Source organism: Typopeltis vanoorti, chromosome 25 (assembly GCF_054136105.1).
Source record: "Typopeltis vanoorti isolate ZY-2024b chromosome 25, IOZ_Tvanoo_1.0, whole genome shotgun sequence".
In the NCBI taxonomy this organism is placed as follows: Eukaryota; Metazoa; Arthropoda; class Arachnida; order Uropygi; family Thelyphonidae; genus Typopeltis; species Typopeltis vanoorti.
In genome coordinates, this window is record NC_143573.1 from 28673762 (window position 1) to 28696145 (window position 22384).

A 22384-nucleotide genomic window follows, 5' to 3' on the forward strand; every position below is an offset into this window, starting at 1 on the left:
CCTTGGTTCAATACTAATATACAAAACATATAATAAACTTGCTTAGAACCACTATTATAAGTAACTTAACATTATCTCATTAACATCTATCACACTTTCTACATTCACGTGGTCATTAGTTATATCACTTTACACATTACTATTAATTCATGCAGATAAACATGGCCTTGTTAGGCAGACAATCCTCAAACAAATGGGCCTGTGCCAAGTTGTAGACAGTTCTTAAAGTTCCATAAAATCAGTTCACTTCACAAATGTTCTTAGGGAAACACAATACAAAAGTCTACTTTACCGTCTCTGTATCGATACTATGTCTTTCTTCCTGCCTTGTCTGGGCATCAAGGCTTCTTCACTCTGCTCTTCGTCTGATCGCCTTCGATAACTATATGGTTAGAACTCCGGCGAGAAAGGTGATATGGCTCAGGAGCATAGCCAGAACAGACGGCATCAGCTTGGTTCCTCCGTCGCACAGCTATCCTAGTCTTAGGAAATAGCTTGGCCCTTTTCAAACACTGTGACAGATGAACCAATGCCTTCCACGGCCAGCCAGGAACTTCTCCATTGGAGCGGACTGGACCTACATCCAAGAAAGGTCAGGAAACAGGAACCCAAAAAAAAAGCCGCTTGTGGGGTTTTGCTTGGCCTTTTTGTTTTCTCTCTTTTCTCGGTGTTTCTTGGCTATCGCGATCACGTGGGTTTACGCCACGGTGTCCAGCTCCCTCTATTACATCGCATGTGCGTTTGTTGTGTTCTTGGAAGGCGCTTTAGTTTCTCTTTCCTATAACTACCTTCTCCCCCTTTTGGTATGCATAACACAGGACGGTTAAAGGTGACCCTTGGACGCTGGCTTACAGGCTTTGTTACTTTATAATACATGAAATGGGGTTCTCAAATGGATTTAACAGCTTTAATTAATTTCTATATCTGATCCACATGCATTACAGGTTAGGTCTTTAAAATTTTCTTTCATTTTTATACAATTTCTTGCTCTTAATTTTGATTTATATACATAAAGTTATCTTTCTAATCTATTGCCAACATGCCACATTCTCTGCCCATGTTTAATTAAAGTTGTGTCCTGAATAATTCATGTTAAACCTTTCCTAGCTTATTCAAGACACAACAGTATCAAAGGATGTTTAGATTGTAAGAATTTTTAAGTTCTTCCATCCAGAGAGACACCTTTTTTTTATTTATTAGATTATTTGTTTTTTTTTTGCATGTCTGCCAAGTCGGCTCTCTGTCTAGGGTTTGTAGGTGTTTGTATCTTCCAGGAGACTTCGTTTTGTTATCATATTCTGTAGCATTTAAAACGACAGTTGCGTTGCCTTTATCCGCTTTGATTATGACAATCTTTTTGTCATCCTTTAACTTTTTAAGGCAAGCATGTTCATTGTAAGGTAGGTTCCTACGGTAATCTACTTTATAATAGTAAAGCTGTACTTTCTATACGGATAAGATCTGCTGTGTTGTCCGGTAGATTTCTAATTCCTTTTTCTATTTGTGCTATGATATAAAGGTTAAGGTGAAGTTAAAACCCTTAAGTAAAAGGTTATTTTCCTCTTTTGCTAGGACTCTTGAAGAAAGGTTAATAACTACTTTTGAATGATCTAGTTGTTTTTTTATGTATTTCCTTCTTCTGAAGGAGTATGTTGAACTTATGAATTAATTTATGTTTCTTCTGTTCCGAGATTGCTATTGTTTTGTTGAATGTAACACTATCGATGTTGTTCCATAGGTAGGATGGAAGAGATTGGCCAATTCGTTATGAAGAGAAAAATAGTTATTATTAATCATTGCTAATTCAGCTCTAGTGACTAATTCTTTCTCTTAGAAAAGCTAGTTCCATTTTATAATAAATTCTGGAGGCCTTGTTTATATGGAATATGCATTTGATTTTGATGAATTTCGGGATGACTTCGTTATCTCTGCATTGGATGAGGAAAATTAGACGGTAAATGAAGTTGAGATGTTTAATGCATAGTTTCTCTAGTTGTATAACTTTATGCCAAAAACACTCACCGTATGTTTGTAATTGCAGGCATAGACTTCTGTGGCTAATTGGTTCAAAAGATATATTTCGGTGATTACACCACATTTTTTATTAATCAGTTATACAAAATATTGAAATAATAGTTCCCGACAAGTTTCGTAAATCGTAGGATTTACATCTTCAGGGGGTAAATAGTATAACTTAAAGTTTAACCAAGAGAATTAATAAATACAAATCATCACCATCTGGCTATTCATAAACTCAAATAACAGAATGCAGATATAAAACGTTATTGATGTTGAACAATACTGGACGATGTCACGTGTTCTTGTTCATATCCGAGCATTTTTCAGTACAGACATGAGAATAATCTTTTAGCATTGATGATTTTTCCACATTGATTCTCTCAATATTTTTTTATTTCTTTCATTTATTAACATATAGTTTTGAACTGCAATTAATTTACAAAGAGATGTTTAAAAATTCGAAAACTGAAAAATTGCTAAATGAAACAATCAGTGACAGCCCAGTGGTAAAAAAAACACTAAGCATGCAATCAGGAATACATATCCATACTTGAAGAAAAACCATCAAAAGCCTGAAATGTGGAAAGGCAGCTGGATTAGATGATATTCAACCAGAAATGCTCAAGTATGGAGGTATAAAATCTTGCAGTGACTGCACTGCATAGTTCAGAATTGGCATGACAGAGGGACGAATTCGAGATGATTGGAGTACAGCCCTCATAGTACCCATATATACAAAAAAAAAAAAAAGGAAATAAATCATCTCAGAATTACATGCGGGGTATTTCCCTACTGAGAGTTCCTGGTAAGATTTATGCAAGTATACTTGAGAAATGGTTGAGAAGGATTAGGGAAGAAAAGTTTGGTGAAGAACAAGCTGCATTCAGGCCAAATAGAGGCTGTCAGGGATCAGATCTTCACTTTACGACAAATAGTTGAGAAAGCATGGGAATATAACAGAGATCTGTATTTAAGTTTTCTAGATCTGGAAAAGTAATGATGTAATTTTTTCAATTTTTTCATGTAGTACTGTCATATCCTGTACACCCCTTGAGGGTACATGGCAGGAATTTGATGATGATGATGATGATGGTGATGAGATCTGGAAAAGGCATATGATAAAGTGCCAAGCTATTCAAAACGTTATATGGTGTCAATGGGGCATTATATCAAGCAATACTTAGTCTTTAGTGGTATGGTAGGAAGTCAACTGATTAAATTTATATGGAATAAGAGAGAAATTAGTCAAAACACGAGATAAGCTGTATACAAGACGTGTTCAAACCAATTTTAACTTATGCATCTGAGAGCTGGGTTAGAATTAAAACACTTGACCAAAGACTAGAGACTGCAGGTATGAGAGTTCTGAGAAAGATTAGGGATGTGAGCAGATGGCAATATCATATTAAAAACGAGGATATTAGGAAAGAACTTGACATTGTCAGCATCCAGGAATGCGTTAGCAGAGATAATCTCAGGTGGTATGGTCACTTAAACAGAATGGGAGAGGAAAGATTAGCAATCCAGGTTGGCAGGAAAAAGACCCAGAGGGAGACCAAGATTATAGATGGATTGATATGGTAAAAAGTGCCTTAGAAGATAGAAATATAAGATCTGATAATGTTGGGGATCTTATCTTGACAGATAAGATGTTTAAAAATTAACTTAAAATTGTATTTTCACTGTTAATTACAGATTTCATGTTATATACCTCTTGGTTAGTGTTCATGTATTAGGTAAAACATTATCGCCCTACTTATAAAATATATTTATAATTATACACACCAGTTTTGGAAAATATTAACAGGCACTATGAAAATGTAAAAAAAAAACCAAATTATTCTTTTTTATTATTACAAAGAAGCAATGTTTTTAAAAATTGCAATAAAGTGAATTCATTGCAATTTTTGCAATAAATTCACTTTTTTGAAAATTGCTGCTATGTAAATGAAAAAAAATTTACATATCAGCAGTATGTGAAATCTAAGCAGAGACATGAAAAAAATTACAAAAAAATTTAGTCATTATCACTATTAATTCATACTTTTAACTTTTATAGAAAACATGACAACTGGATGGTAGAAAACGAATGTTATAATAAAACTGCATAGGACAACTAACTAAGTGTTATCACAATAACTCACAGGATATAATGATGATTTGTTATCTGTAAGAGCTGTTCAATTTGACAGTCTGGTTGTACAAATGGATAATTCTGTCTACTTCCCTATCCACAGGATGTGGGCTTGAATCCCACCACATGCATGTCTTTAGATGGTAGGTGAATTTTATAACTTAATGAGAAACCACCAACTTCCAGCAGCATGAAATGGCTTGAAAAAAAAGTTCCTTATTTTTTCTCTATAATAGGAAAAAAAATAATCTAACCCTATCACATACAGTTCAATCTCCCCAACTTTTGGAATAGCTAACTGGCCACCAATTCAAGTGAGAAAAATGCAAAAGAAACTCTTTTTTTAAATAACATTCCTGTTTAAACTCATCATTATCATCATCAAATTCCTGCCATGTACCCTCAAGGGGTGTACAGGATATGATAGTACTACATGAAAAAAATACATCATTACCAACTTCCTATCTACAATTTTCCTCCAAATCAGTCTGTTACTTGTCAAGACTCCAACATTATCAGATCTTATATTTCTATCGTCTAATGCACTTTGTACCGTATCAATCCACCTATATCTTGGTCTTCCTCTGGGTCGTTTTTCTGCCAACCTGGCAGAGAACACTTGTTTTGCTAATCTTTTCTCTCCCATTCTATTTAAGTGGCCATACCACCTGAGATTAGCTCTGCTAACGCATTCCTGGATGCTGACAATGTCAAGTTCTTCCCTAATATCTTCATTTTTAATATGATATTGCCATTGATTCCATCTGTTCACGCCTCTAATCTTTCTCAGGACTCTCATATCTGCGGTCTCTTGTCTTTGGTCAAGTGTTTTACTTCTGACACAGCTCTCAGATCCATAAGTTAAAACTGGCTTGAACACTGTTTTGTATACGGCTAATTTAGTGTTCCAACTAATTTCTCTCTTATTCTATATGAATTTATTCAATTGACTTCCCACCATACCAGCTTTGCTGATTCTGTTGTATATTTCTATATTTAATTTCCCATCTTCACTAAAAATCGTGCCTAAGTAGCTGAAATGTTTTACTTGTTCCACAGGTTCTCCATTCATAACACAGTTGACATTTTCAATGATTCTGCCTATTTTCATTGTCTTTGTCTTTTTATTGCTGACCTTCATACCATATCTATTACAACAGCTATTCAGTTTAATCCGAGAATCTTGCCGACTTGTAGTAGACCTATTTAAACTGCTTCAATGAATTAACTTGGCATTATTTTAAAGAATTCTAGGTTTAGTTTCAAACACTGTCCTAGCTCAGATTCCGATGCTGTGAATGTAACTTTGGCATTCATCAATTCTCTTCTCCGCAGAATGAAAATCCAAATCCAACCAACATCAAGCTGTTATGCATTCACACATGGTACTTGATATGCACTGGGCAGGGTTATTTTGGCACAGTGGGAGAATGCACATCATTGGCTAAAAAACAAAATAACTACTTACCTGAAGCTTTCTCAACATCCTATCAATTTAATCTGAAATATGTGAAACACGAAATGGGAACTCTTCTTTATACTGTGATAGATGGAAATAATGTATAATTAAGATACTTTGGCTAACTAAAATGTGGAATATTGTATCATCTTAGCTCTGTTACAGATTTCACACCATCTTTTTGTAATGAAACATTGAATTTTTTTCTGAGAATATAAACAACTGACATACAAAGTAGAAAACAGCATTAGCCATCCCACCCATCAGAGAATCATATCTATATGAAGACTAGTTACTCAGATGTGACAGGTAATTAGGCTTAAAATGTTAACAAGATAACAATTATGTATCTAAAGGAACACTTGAAGCATAATGATATGGAAGAGTGCAATCCATTTCTTAAGACGGTCAAATTGGGGCGATAGTAACTTGATCACTGCAAACCTAACTATTTGGCAGGAAGGCAAGCAAAATTACCAACAATTTTGTTCCTCCATTTTGCCAGAAAAACCAATTTTCATGAAGGGTTCTTTGATAACTAATTCTGCATGAGGGGGGGGGGGGGGATGTAAAGAATAGCAAATATGAGGAAGAGAAAGAATAGACATGAATAAAAATATTTTCAGTGCTGCAAAATGGATTATGAATAATTTACATCTGTGATATTATGTGTACTTATCTCTGGGGTTGGAATAAAAGATGTGTGATCCTGTATGACTTTCATATTTGTATTTATGATGGGCATAATTAACAAAAAAACTTCTGAAGAGATAGAAAGAGATTATGTTTGCGAAATATAAATCACTAACCAATAAGAAATAGTGACTGTATACATTGCTAGTTCAGTAAATAACTATAGGGAGGAGCTTATCTATGATATAATAATGCAGATCAGGCGATTTGTGTGGGTGTGGCATGAATACACGTGAGTTGACAAAGGAACAAATCATCTTGCACGATTTATTGTGCTTGTTAGATGTATTTCTTTCCTTTTTTTAAAAATATATTTCACTTTATTTTCTGATAATTCAAACAATTGGTAACGAGAAGTCCTATTGGTACAATAAACATGCAAAAATTTCCAACGTGAACGTGTTAAATAATAGGAACATCTAGAACTTGCTTAAGGATCAAAGCTAGATAACTAGGAAGAGACCTCCATATAGCCTTTTAAAGAATGTGAAGAACTGACCAGGGATTCTGATCTAATGTCAAATCCTTGCCTTCTCATTAGCAGGTATATATCTGGGAGGTATATATAAGAGCAGGCAATTTGGGATTTGGCCAACGAACTATTTTCTACTCAGCATTGCAGAATTGAAGATAGGTACCATCAATGTAAGAAGCATGGGCAGAAAAGAAATGAAAACACCTGAACAATTACAGAAATACTATGTCAACATAACTGGTCATACAAAAACAAAGACGACAACGACAGGCAAGATTCTTCTAAATAACTACAAGATGTGTTATTGTTCAGGCAATGATGATCAGTGAAAGGATGAAATAGCAATGGTAGTCAACACTAAAAATGGCAGGCAATTTTTATAGAAAATTTTCAAACAGTGAGATGTGGACAAACATCAAAATGTGGAATGGGAAAATGAGACTAAGCCATGTATATGGTTTAGTCTCATTTTCCAATGGTCATAGTTTAGTTTCCCAACATAAGGTAGATGACAGGGAGGAAAAATGTCTTTATTAGAGAGCTATAAAAAAATAAATAAATAAATAAAATACTGGATAATGAGATGTATTTTGGGAAAATTTGGAGAAAAGAACAAAGCTATTAATAATGATATGCACCTGATAGATTTCAAGCAAGTAAGTCTGCTTGTGTTCAAGCAAACTTCTGGTTTTCTCTCACAAAATACAGACACCAAATGAAAGCTGTGCAATATGTGGTGATGAAGTAGCTAAATAGAGTCATGGGAAAAGTTTGGTTAAGAATAGAAGATATATACCATGAATGTGGCACATAATGTTCTGTTCTGGAGCACTACTGACAAAGATGAGAAATGAGGAAAGATACTATAAAAGGAATCGGAAATTACAAAATGATAAAGTATCATGAAAACCAAAGACAGGCAATTGTTGGCCTGGCTGAGTGGTTAATGTACCTGCTCTCCAACTATGTAAAATATAAATATACCAAACAAATAAATAATAAAAATGACTTAACATCTCCATGGTATTGATATACTATAGTTTATAGCCTTTTGAGGCTGGATATATATAAAAATGTATAGGAGTAACTTGATGTCTGGAGTAATTACTTTGAAAGATTGTTAAATGAAACACGTGACAACATGGTGGAAGAAAATATTTAGAACATATTCAAGAGGAATGCAATCAAGACTATATATTAATAGCAGAAAAAAGTATGAGAAAATGAAATTATGGAAAGGCAGCTGAAGCAGACATCATTCAATCAGAAATGGTTAGATATCTAGGTATAAAAGTTGCTGCAATGCATAATTCTGAAGATATGGTCAGAACACTGAATTCCAGATGTAGTAGAAATCTGATAGCACAGCATCTAACACTAGAGAAATAAAACAATGTCATAATAATACAGAAATTTCCCTACTAATAATGCCTGTAAAATTTATGCAAGCATTCTTAAGAAGAGGATAAGAATTGTTCCATTTACCCATATGCTACAATTAATTATATAGGGTAAATGGAGCATTATATACAGCAATATAAAGTTTATATTTAAGTTAAAAGGTTAGAATTGAAGAAGGTAGTAGTGACAGATGGTTTGATATTTTCATGACAGGTGTAAGATAAGAGTGAAAAATCTCCACCATTATTCGTGAACATCCTCATGGATCACATCATGAAAGAAAGTGGCACCAAGTCCTATATCAAAATTGGAGATGCCAACCTCAGGCCTTTATGTAGATGTTCTATGTTTAAATCTAGTGCAAGCCTACAGGATTCCTTAACTGATGTTATAACAAATTTGGCATGAAAATCAGTCAAAAAGACAGATTAGGAAAAGAGGTACAGACACTAAATCAGCTGCAATGGGGAATCAAACCATTTTAGCTATTTAGACACAATTTTTAATGAAAATAGCAAATTAAATATGGATACAGACAATAAAAATAAGCAAAGATTGTATTACAGGAGTTGAATCAAATTACTTAAAAGAATGAACTAGGAATGTGTGAACAGAACTTATCTTGAAGAAAATTTACCAAAACAAGAGAAGAAAGGTTAGCAGAACAGGTGTTTGATGCTGGGAAATAGCCCAAGGAAGATCTGGGTAGGTGGATGAATCATGCAGTTAGAAGTATGTTAAACGACTGAAATATAAGCGTAACGACAGACAGATTGATTTAGAAGAAGCTGCTGATAGGAAGTTAGTATACATCATTCTGTATCAGAATTTGATAAGAATAATCAGCCTTCTAGATTCTCTTTTCTTTTTATGATACAAATTTTATTCAAGAACATAAATTACTCTTCTCTCAAAGAAACTATTCAGTTCAAAATGAGAGCATATTCATATGTTAAATCAGTCAACACCTCATTCATATAACTGTTTGAGAAGGGTGTAAACAATTAAAACTGTACCCGTTCCAAGTGTTCAAGATAATAATTAGAAGGTGAGATAAGGGATCCTCTATTACATTGCCTGCCACCTGCTCTTACATTTGATATGACAGTGCACCACGAAGTTACATGGTAACATCTGATGAAATCCTGAGGAAAAAAATATGGAAAGCATCTGCAAATGGTATATTACGCTACCAGTTTCAATTGGCTGAGTGGGTAGGGTCCACTCTCCAAAGATCTTTAAGTGAAAGACTTATCTATACATGGTATGAGACAATCCATCTGCTTACTGGCTTAAAAAAAGTGCCATTTGGTCTCCAAAATGGGACATTGAGATTATCTGACCCTTAGTGCACTATGGCACTAAATACAATATAGGTATCCAACTTCTTGCAGGTGAGATTAAAAAAAGCTTGAAGGAAAATTATGTTATTCACTTCAGCGAAAAAATGAAATCAATACGTGATAAAAGTAAAGACATAAGCTAGGTCCCCAGAATACTTGACAGACACACAAATCAAATAATCCATATATAACTGAAGATGTCTAAAAAGGTAACCTCATATATGATAACTGGTAGGAATTATTATTCTTCAGTGATATGGTCTTATTTGTTTGACCACATCAAGATCCCAGTTCATGATTTTATCGAATAGTGCACTGTTTTTTTTGTTTAGGTATTTCTTCGTTGGATTCTGAGTACTGACCACATATATCATGAGACTTTGGAGCAGCATTAAACTTTTCTGATACTATGAGAAATTTTTTTTCAATCTTCTGACAGTATTAATCACTACTTTTTCATTCCTTTTTCAAAATCAGGGTTTAAATCACAGAAACTCTCTCTCCACTATAACATGTGAAATACTAACCTTTGGAGGTACCTGTGGCATGACTCTAAATTACACGATAACCATCAAAAATAGTTTTTAATATTATCTGAGAATTATCAGTCAATTAGCCAACCCCAAACGTTGATTTCCGTATAGGGAGTAGGCAGGGCCGTTTATCCTATCTAACTTATGGAGACTGAGTGGGCAGTTCAATCTCCACTAGTAGCCAATCAGAGACAGCTGGCCCAAGGCTATCACTGATTCATCGATATGCAGTGAAGAAGGCGGCAAGCTAGTGTTGCCACCTCGCGGTCCCTAACACAATATTTTTAATGTCTGAAAATAGTGTGGGTTCAACGGTCGATTTTCTCGAGTTTCCTTTTTTTTCCGTCCCGAGTTTCCGGGAGAAAAACCCGCTAGCACGTGCCAGAGTGACTAACTCGGGAACCGGTCGAAAAAAGGCTTAGAAAAATTTCCTCTAGTCGGCGACTAGAATTGAACCATCAAATCCTTTCTTCGTGTGGTCAAGCGCCGTAGAGTGCAAACGCCACTTCTACTGAGCTACACAGGCTCTCTCAAAAACCATAGTACTGGAAACTCTTAGCATTACCTGCGACTATTTCACCATGCAGGAGTTCACAATGGCTCTTGAACAACAAAAAGCAGGAAAATCACCGGGAGCAGATGGCATCACAGTTGAGGCTTTAAAGCACTGCTCTACAGATATCAAAGAACAACTTCTACACATATATAACTTTGCACTTTCCTCTGGGAAAGTTCTTGAATAGTGGAAAGAGGGTCTAATAATACCAATTCTAAAAAATGGTAACCTGAACAAACCTGAAAACTACAGAGTAATCGCACTCCTCTCTACTCCACTAAAAATCTACAATAGAATGATATTAAATAGAACTGAACCACAAACCAGGCTGGATTCCGCAAAAAATGCGGCAAAAAATTCACTGCATCAGAAGACTAACAGAAGGTTCAAATATCAAGAATCTACCATTGCTTTTTTGCTTTTGAACTTTATTGACTTTACTAAAGCATTTGATTCTGTTGACAGGGAATGACTATGAGAAATGCTCAAACTTTATGGCATTCCACTTAAACTTATCAGGGCAATCAAAGCACCCTACCAGAGATAGCCACAATACTAGTTAACAGAGACAAAACAGACAGTTTTCCCATCACCACAGGAGTCCTACAGGGAGATACTCTGGCCCCATATCTCTTCACCATAGTGATTATATGGTGACTATATTTTTAAATTAACAAGTTGAATCTGGAATCCTTATCGAAGACACATATATAGATGCACCTTGAAGACCTGAGCTTTGCAGATGATATAGTCCTCATTGACTCCAACATTACAGAATATTTGGACTAAAAATAAACTTCCAAAAAACAAAAATATTAAAACATCAGATAGATGGGCACATCTATATAAATCAAAATGATCACCTTGAAGAAGGACCAAAAAAAAAAAAAAGCAAGCAAGCACTGCAGTTCCACAGAAGTCTTAATAAAGTATGGAAGTTGAGCCTCATCTCAAAAGAAACGAAGATTCATCTTTACAAGTGCACCAGCCAGTCTATCTTTCTGTATGGCTCCCAGACCTGGAACATCTCAACAAAATCAGCAACCAATATTATAAATAGCTTTGGAACTACTTGTCTAAGAAATATCCTGGATTACTCCTGGGAAGACGCATTCCCAACTCTACTATATTAGATGAAACTCAGCAAGATCCTCTAGTCAGCACTGTTCAAAGAAACCAAATAAAATTGCTCGGACACCAACTTAGACATCCACCATTTGATGCTCTGGTCATCCACGCCCCTACAGATGGAAAAAGAGGCAGACCCCAAACTCCATATTGGAAATACATCAGCAATATTCTCCCCGTTTCCCCCCAATTCTCTGCATCAGAGATCCGTCAATTAGCATATGACAGAGAAGCCTGGTTTTCCTTCACATCATAACAACCTCCAAGTCCTCTCTTAGTGTACACAGACTACTTATTTGTTTTGATTGGTTTCCCTATTTAAAATTGTAAAATTATAAATAAATGATGATTAATTTCTAGCACGCAGCAGCAGTTTTTATTCTTTTTTTAACGGGATTACTAGTTTTTAACTGGTAAACCACCAACTGCTGTATGTACATTGCATTCCCATTTCTTTGATTTGCTTATTTCTATGCAATGATGTACTGTAATTTAATGAAATGTAAGTATTTCATTTCATTAAAGTTAATTACTGTGGTTATCATGTAATTTATTGTTTATATGAAATACTGTCACACAATCAGTTCATCAAAATTTAGAAACTTACTGGACCTTTTATATATATATATATAAAATGTAGTTTGTTAAAAGGTTGATATAGAAAGAATCAACTGTAAGAATCAAATCAGATGGACATATAACAAGGCACACCATCCAGAAAGACAATAGCATGTCAGGTTCAAGTTATTTTTATAGTCCAGGAAAAAAAGAGGAATTAATCTCGTCAGAAGCTCCCAATAGATGGAAGTTATTATTGGAGAGTGATCTCCAAAAAAAAAAAAAGGCAGACCATAGAAACATCTAAAGATGACATTATAGATTAATTAAAACTGAATATAATTTTGTAATAGTGGATATGGCAATAGTATGCATCTATAATGACTATAGACATAGACATCATATTTAGGAAGTAAATATCTGGGGAATTATTTTTAATGTTATTTAAAGATACCTAAATTACAAGTAAATTTGCATATTGCATTTGATGTTGGACTTGAATTACATATCTGAAAGGGAGTTTATATTACTGTACAATTAGCAGTTTGAAAGAGTGCTGATGTGCAGCCATTTATAACAGAATCACATGTACTAAGGAAATTGTGAATAAGATGGCAAAACTGATGGTGTAATACAATGAAAAGTGTTACTCAGTATTTTATCTGAAGATTTCTGTGAGAATTTATTGCATAACTCTAAATTATTGTGCTTTTCTTACAAAAGTATTTTTGATAAATACTACAAAATCATCTGTGAACTTTTTTTTCATGCAATATATGCTGAGAAGGTGAAATTCCAATAATTTCACAGCAATGACCTCTCACAGGTCTGAATAGAACATCTTTCATGCAATGCACAATAGATAATGAAATCACTCAAGACACATTATATAATAATGGATATGTTTTTTTTTTTTTTTTTTTTTTTTTTTTTTTTAAAGCAGCTTCTTTTATACTACATCCTGAGGAAACATCTCACCATTAGAGGGGAAAAAAATAATGACATATATTTAACTGATTATCATGTTTTTTTCTTTTTTATTATTATTATTGTCTCTAAGGCACACAAAATCCTGATGTATCTATGTGCAATGTATTGCAATGTATCTATCTCAATACATGTGCAAACATGCACATATGTATCTATGTGCATGTTTGCACATGTATTGAGAGAAAATGTTCGGGATCATCAGCCCTAACATTTTCTCTCAATTTTCTTTTTTCTGATAACAAACAGCTCTACATGCACTGAGTATACAAACTAGAATGAACTAATAACACCTTACTGCAACCACACAACAGCATTTCTAGAACAAATATATTCATTAGCAATTTGAATGTGTACTGATTGACACTTTCTATTATGTTGTTGCCCAGTGCATCAAATAATTCATTTTCTGCTGAGGAGAAAGAGAGAGAGAAATTAAAACATATACATAAAACATTTCTTTCAAAACATTAAGGAGATAGGCACACAATTCTTAAAATTTTGGAAAAGGACACTGCTCACTTTCCAGACTTAAATTTCAGACTAATATATATTAGGAAACATATGATGAATGAAAAGTTGCCATTTAAATTTGAAATGGTAACTTATCATATGTTAGCGGTTTCCTAACAAATATCAAGTGCAGTTACATTTTTAGAGAGAAACCACACAAAGTGCAATAGCCATTACCTTGAACCATGCTGATCTTGAGAAAATTCAACTATGTGATTAGCAAGATCTCTAAGCTGCAAGCTAGGATAACGATTGTTACGGAAATCTTCCAGCAATCTACTTCTACCCGTTGATTTATCAAGACTTGAGCTAAAAACACATCAAAAAATAAAAACTGAAATATCATGAAAAACCATATAAGCATTGTGTTTATGTGCAATAGGAAGTGACAAAATGTGACTTCTATGCAATCTAAGTCTTAACATTTAAAAGGAGGGGGAATGTTGTTAATAAATGATTAAACTAAATATGGACATTCTCCAAATAACAAGATTACAAACCAAGTGAGGAAATGATTCCAAAATCATATTTAAATCTGTTTTGTATTTGCATATTTGCCATTACTGGTCCTATTCTCGCAAGCAATAAGATCAATAATGGCTTCCAAGCGCAAATGGCCATATGTATTATTAATAAGTGATCAGATTTTAAACTAATACAAATCACAGATATATCTATTCAAGACCATTTACTGAAATATATATTACTTAAATAACTGTACAGTCCTTTAAGTTCTTTCTTGTTTAAAGGAAAGAAAGAACACTATGTGATGAGAACTCACACAAATAACGGACATATTTATGCCAGTTACAGAGTGAGAATTTGTATCACCCATTCATTTAACCATTATTGGTCATTTTGAAGAAATTTAAACACTTCATAAGAAAGATTCCGGTAACTGGACCACATGTTTATTAAACAAAATGAAAATAAAAAACAAACCCAACAAGTTTCGTAAGTCGTTTCACTTTCCATCTTCAGGCTGTCAAACTGTTATTAAATTGAATATCTCCATCTAGATTCAGTGCAATGCTAAGTTTGAACAATGCTGGATGCTGCCAGGCTCTGTTGTTTACGTTGGGTATATTTTTTTATCAATACCGACCAAACTTGGTATAGAATTAGGCTCTGGCTTTTGTTACACTGCGTTGGAAGTCTAAGCATGTTTGCATATATATAAAATTCATTGTTCCTGTGGCATCTGCTATGTAGGCCAGATGGGAAAATCAGGGGAAATTTGCATGAACGAACACCAAAAAGATGTACAAAAAAGAAGAAAACACAAATCAGGCCTAGCATACCATACAACTTCTACCGGCCATAATGTACTCTGGCAAAAAACAAATGTGTCTTACCCTGAAAAAAATTGTTACATAAGGAAATTTAAGGAAGCTGCCCGGGGCAGAGCTGACTACTACCGGGTGCGTCCCCAGGTGGCGGATCGGGGAACAGCCTTCAGATATGGAGGCTAGCTGTGATATAAGTAGAGCAATCTGGCGAATAAGCAGCCGTGGACCAACAGCGACTGAGCTATCAGGGCGTGGGGGAGCAGAAGTGGCAACTCTGTCTCACTTAAAACCTCACAAAGCCCAATGACAACTCAGTGACATGGCGAGTAGTGCCGCCATTAAAGTACCTGCTGGGGTCACTGCCCCTGACATTGGGAAGCAGCATTGTCAGTACTGACACAAGGTTGAAGCCAAATGATGACGGAAAAGCCTGTGATCAGAGATTTGCAGATGGCAATATGATTATATTGTGTACGTCTGTAATACTGCAGAGCAGAAAGCAAACGGAGAAACTACTGCTCTACCTTATCTCCAGAACAACCACCATGGTGAGCAAACCCTTACGATTGGCCCCAAGTTCCCGGCGTCCCTTAAATGGAACAGGGGTGTGAAGAATCTCCGGGCTCAAAATGGTGTCCACTTTTAAAATTGCAACTTGGAATGTCAGAACTCTGTATGAAGCTGGCAAATTAAGAAATGCCACAAGAGAAATGAAGAGGCTGGGCATCCGGATTTTGGGAATTTGCGAGACAAGATGGCCAGGATCTGGAAAGTGTCAACAAGATAATACAAGAATGTATTACTCTGGGAATGATGAGAACAAACATCGACATGGTGTAGCTATAATAGTAGATGAAGAAATCAATAAATCAGTACTAAATTGGATTCCATTTTCTGAAAGGATAATGCTGTTACAACTTAAGGGAAACCCCGTTAACATAAATATCATCCAAGCTTATGCACCCACAGCTGACAAAAGTGAAGAAGATGTTGAAGAGTTTTATGAACACCTAAAAGAGATTAGAAACCTAACAAAGAAACATGATATAAACATAGTGATGGGTGACTTCGATGCAAAAGCAGGAAGAGGGGGTGATGGAGAAATTGTTGGCGAACATGGCTTAGGCACCAGAAATGACAGAGGGGATCGCCTAGTCCAGTTCTGTCAGGAAGAAGATCTAACAATAGCAAATATCTGGTTTAAACTTCCACCCAGAAGACTGTACACTTGGAAATCGCCTCAAGATAACCAACATAACATTGTCCGAAATCAAATTGATTATATACTGATAAATAAAAGATTCCACAGTAGTATAAAGAGTGCAAAGACTTATCCTGGAGCAGATATCTCATCAGACCACAATCCCATAGTTGCAGAAGTATGTCTTAGATTAAAATCAGCTAAAAAATCACAAAAGAAGAAAAAGAAAATTGATGTAGAAAAACTGAAAGACCCGAACATATATAAAAGTGCCAAGACACAGCTTAACCTGCGATTACAACAGATTAACATAGAAGAAAATAAAAGTGTGGAATCTCTTTGGAATAGCTTAAAGAATGCCATCGTAACAAGTATTGAAGAAGTAGGTTATGTGAATAATATAAAACAACAGGAATGGATGACAGATGAAATTCTTTCTCTTATTGATACAAGAAGAATGTACAAAAACAAAGACCTAGCCAGGTATACAGAAACACATAACATCATCAAGAAAAAAATAAAAGAAGCCAAGGAAAATTGGATGAAAAATTTAAGTACTGAAATTGAACTGCTTCAGAAGAAACATGATAATTTCAATCTGTATAAGAAAATCAACGAAATTTCCGGAAAACTGAGGAAAAAGCAAATAGTGTCTCTAAGAGACGAAAATGGAAAAACAGTTCTAGAAGAAGAGAATAAAGCACAGATTTGGATAAAATATGTAACAGAACTTTTCAATGATACTAGACAGAAGCCTATAAATATAAAAGATAACATTCGAGGACCAGCAATCATGAAATGCGAAATAGAGAATGCTATACGAACAAGTAAAACAGGAAAAGCCAGTGGACTAGATGGTGTGCAAACAGAATTTTTAAAATTAATAGAACCAGATAACATCAAACTTCTTGAAAAACTATTTAATGAAATATATGAAAGTGATGAATTTCCATCAGATTGGCTCAAATCTACATTTATCACTATCCCAAAGAAACCCAAAGTGAATTCCTGTGGTGACTTCCAACTTATTAGTCTAATGAGCCAAACATTAAAAATATTTTTGAAAGTAATTCAGAATCGCATTTATAGAAAAAGTGAAGAAACTCTAAGTGAAACACAATTCGGCTTTCAGAATGGTTTTGGTACTAGAGAGGCCCTTTTCTGTACCCAAATATTGATACAAAAATGCATAGAAAAACAGAAATCTGTCTTTATGTGTTTCATAGATTTTGAAAAAGAATTCGACAAAGTCAGACACACTAACTTAATAGAAGTCCTTCAACAAACAAGGCTAGACGAACAAGACAATAAGACTAATAACAAATCTGTATTGGAATAAGTCAGCTACCGTTCAATTAGACAACATTACCACCAGTGATATTAATATCAAAAGAGGAGTGAGACAAGGATGTGTGCTCTCACCACTCCTGTTCAACATAGACGCAGAGGTAATCTTTAAAAAAGCATTGGAAGAATGTCCAGAGGGAATCACAATAAATGGAAAGATTGTTAACAACCTACAATATGCAGATGACACCATGCTAATTGCAGATAACATTATGGATCTCCAAAAACTCATTAACAGAGTATACATAGAAAGCCAAAGAATGGGAATAAATATAAACATCAACAAGACAAAATACATGATCATCAGCAAACATCCAGCTTCATCAATGAAACTGACACTCAATGGGAAAAATATTGATCAAGTATCAAGACATAAATATCTTGGTTGTTGGCTTAATGAACGGTGGGATCCAGAAATAGATATAAAGACAAGGATTGAAGTTGCACGGCAGTCCTTCATGAAAATGAGAACACTATTCTGCAATAAAGACCTAAACATGGAAGTCAGATGCCGAATGCTGAAATGTTACATGTGGTCTATTCTGCTCTATGGAGTTGAAACATGGACATTGAAGGCGACAACCATCAAGAAAATCGAAGCCTTTGAGATGTGGCTATACAGAAGAATGCTAAAGATATCATGGACAGAAAAAATTACCAATGAAAAGGTCTTAAAATCCATTGGCAAAGCTAAACATCTTGTACAAATAATCAAGAAACGAAAAACATATCTTGGCCACATCATGAGAAACAGCAAATACCAACTTCTACAAACTATTTTGGTAGGAAGAATTGATGGCAAAGGAACTAGAGGAAGAAAAAGAATATCATGGTTTGACAACATCAAGACGTGGACAGGAAAGAGCAGTGCACAACTGCTCAGATTAGCACAAGACCGCAGTTTGTTCGCCAAGATGGTCGCTGACCTTCGATAGAAGATAGCACAATAAGAAGAAGAAGGAAGCTGCAAACATGCTTAGACTTCCAATGCAGTGTAACAAAAATCAGGGCCTAATTCTACACCAAATTTGGTCAGCATTGATAAAAAATATACTCAAGTCAGACCTCGGACAATGTGAACGTGAACAACAGAACGTGGCAGCATCCAGCATTGTTCAAACTTAGCATTGCACTGAATCTACATTCGGATATTCAATTTAATAACAGTTAGACGGCCACAACAACTGTATATAATGAATTATTTTGAGTAATTTCTCATTTCTTGTGTTTGAACTTTTAGTTACCTTTGACCCCGAAGATGTAAGTCAAACGACTTACGAAACTTGTCGGGTTTGTTTTTTATTTTCATTTAGCTTAATAAACATGTGGTCCAATTACCGGAATCTTTCTTATGAACCGCTAAACCACAGAAACCTTCACATGCAAAATTTAAGCACTGTTAGGAGGGGAAATAATATTCTAATATAATGTTCGCTAACCAATTGCCTCATCAAATTTTAGTAGTTTCCATGTGATATATGTTATATAAGCTAATACAATGTTACAACAACAACAACAACGACTCACATAATTGTATAAAATTAAATTATATACGTATTGTTTCATATAATTTAGATATTCAATGTCATAAAAATGCCATTTTTATGACATTGAATTTTAAATAAAAAAAAACATTTTTTTTTTAATTGACTTGGGGGAAAAAAAAAAAAAATCCCATTTCCAAAGTTTTTTTTTTTTTAATACATTTGTTCCAGCCCGAGTAGATCAATTATAATGTGAAAAAGGAAAACCCTGGTGCTACAGCAAACATTCATGACAGCAAATCACAAGTCCACAGAATAGTTTGTTATAGTTAATAATTTATTATAGCAATATTTCCTTCAGAGTAACATTGTGCATATAGAACTTTGGTCATAAATTCAGTAGTTGTTTGTTATACTGACAGTCAACTATATAACCAGGTGGTAATGCACTCGAAGTCAATACAGATACATATTCTGCACTCCTTTAAGGTTAAAGTCATGAACTGAATTAACAAAGCTTTAAATAATACTCAAATCAATGTTCAAAAAGTACAATTTATGTATTATTCATTTAATTTAGTTTATTCATTTCACCATCCACTTTTTTAAAATCTGAATTTCACCAAATGGATAATAATTCATTTTTTTCCTATGGTCATTCCAAAGTGCTGATAAGAAAGAGACACATTTTTTTTTACTCACCAAAATCATAAATATCATAGGGATAAAATGTAGTTTAAACTACTCAAAAATCTTAAAAATGCAGAAAGGAATGCCATAAATGAATTATGATATTGAATATGAGTTAAACTAAAAGGAATCAAAAAATCATTGTGTGTGTGTGTGGGGGGGGGGGGGGATCCATAGATCACCCACACTACTAATCCAATAGGCAAGCTTAGGTGAATGTTATTCATAACTTATTTCACTAGTATTAACAGCAACAACCAAATTACCTATTTAAAAAAAAAAAGGAGTTATTAGCTGGCATATATTTTGCTGAATTTCAAATTGGGGAATTGGACAATGAGACAACAAGTCTCATTGTCCAATTCCCCATTCATGACATTAGCCCACATCACTCTACTTGAGACTGCCTGCCATTCAAGAAGATTAGCCTCGTATTTTGTGTTGAATACTATGGCTACTCCTTTTTTTCCTTGATTGTCATTGCCTGAATATAACATTTGTATTTATTGCTCAGAAAGATCTCACCAGTTTTTGTCTTTTTTGTTTCAGTCACCCCTATTATTTCGATCTGGTACTTATCTAATTCCTCAGCTAGCTCCATTTCGTTGCCATTCAGGCTTCTTATGTTGATAGTACTGATCTTTAACTCTGGTGATGTCGAGTTGGAGTGTGCTTTCAGATTTGTTCCAGTAGCTGATTTTTCGCTGTTTGCCCTGGTTCCCTGGCAAAAACAAGTGGGGCCTTGGTGACACCCCAGCCGGCATGAAATTTTGTCATGTTGTACCATCATTTTGTATATTAGTTTAAGCCAATAAGAATACAATTTGGTCAGCTAAATCCCAAATTGCCAGCCCATCCTCGTTAGCTCAGTATCCAAGTAGATACTGTTACGTTGTTACTTTCTACTATTTTCTTTCTATATTATCTTAGTATCCGCTATTATCTATTCTATTGTCTAGCCTATCTTATTTCTATCTAGGGTTATTTCCTCTTCAGATACTGGCAAAATTTGTATTATGCTGCACCAGCCAGTATTCTATAACAGAAAAGATTCTTGCTCAGGGAAATAATCCTAGATCTTAAGGCATACACAGATTATTTTACTCTTCGTTACGATTATATAGATTTCTGGTACTTTGCAGTCATGACCTGTAATCTATCATTATATAACTTCTAAATTCTTCCTGCTAAGGTTCTATTTTTATAAGTAGTAATTTGTCCTTATAATCAGGCATAAGTAATAAAACATGTTTATTGGGAAATCAAATATTTTACAGTTAAAAGGCAACATATATTCAATGATAAAGAAATCAGTACATGCTAAATAAAATCACTTCATGCTAAGTTAGTTCAAAATGCTATATCACATTGCATAACCTGTAATCTCTTTTCTCAAGTTATTCTTAAGTTACACATATACACATTCTTAAGGTTTTTCAATTAAAAGCTCTCAGTAATACCGATTTCATTTTTTCAGGTTCAATCTCATTCAATAATATGACTGCCTCCAGACAATCTCTGCTAAAGGTTACTATTTTCAAAAAGGAATTCTTACTAAAGTCCTCTATCATTTGTCCACACGTTTTTTCTTCCTCTAACTGTATTCTGAAACATACAGTGAAATATCCTACATTACGATTCTGTTCCGGACAATATGTCACTTCCACGTGGTCTGGTTACCTTCTGCATCAGGCGATGAGCTCACGCTGTCCTGGAATTTTGCTAACGGATACGAACGTATTTACTGCCGCATCCTAGGGGACTTTCTCCACTCTTTCCGATGGGGCATCCAGCAATTGGCAGGATTCTGCAAGGCCGATAATTCACAAACGGCTCTGCGTGGAATTTCTTAGGCATCTTCATGAAAAGGCCCGCTGTTCTAAATCGCAACACCGACGCACGACTCTCACGAGCCACCAGTCAAAATCACCAAGCAGGAACCAAGAACAAGAGAGAGACAGAGATATGGCACGCATCTCCTTGTGTTCGCCGTATCTTTTGCACATGACACTCTTTATTTAATACCCCCAAGTTGATCCTTTGCTCTCCCTTTTGTTGTTAGGGGCTGTTCTTGGAAAGTATGCCCACGTCACCTTCCGCGTATGTTATTGTCCCCAGCATTATGCCAATCTGGGCTGCTAGCACTCGACCTTTGGACTGTTACTTAAAATTGTCTGGAGACTTACAATACACTGGATATCTTAATGAACTAAATATTTTCCTTACACAAATACTATGCTATGACACAAATTGTCACTTTGATCTCTGGTTAAATAGAGATCAAAGTGACAATTTGTGTCATTTTGATCTCTGTCATTTTGTATGTATATTAATATGATCTTAGTAATATACATACAAAGGAATATATACTTTCACATACAGTAAACAAGTTTTCTCTATTTTTCTGCTGAAGTGCAGGCATCTGCTTTAGTTGTTAGTTTTTGCATGTTAAATCCTGAATGAATAATTTCTTCTCAAAATTTTCTCATTCAGGATCTAACAATAACCCAACAGGGTGCACCACGAGAAGGTGAGAATTGGACATTAGGTCAGAAGCCCTGGTCCCTGGTCGGT

General features: G+C 34.8%; 1 protein-coding gene across 5 annotated transcripts in view; it reads right to left on the reverse strand.

Annotated features, from left to right (window-relative positions):
* The window catches only part of LOC150092623 (pumilio homolog 1-like), a 328288-nt gene that overhangs the window by 59088 nt on the left and 246816 nt on the right, over nt 1-22384 (reverse strand). For all 5 annotated transcript variants that reach the window (XM_090414703.1, XM_090414704.1, XM_090414702.1 and 2 more), the window contains one exon: nt 13977-14108. In XM_090414703.1, coding sequence (XP_090270829.1) covers nt 13977-14108 — 132 coding nt within the window. The remainder of the gene's footprint in view (nt 1-13976; nt 14109-22384) is intronic.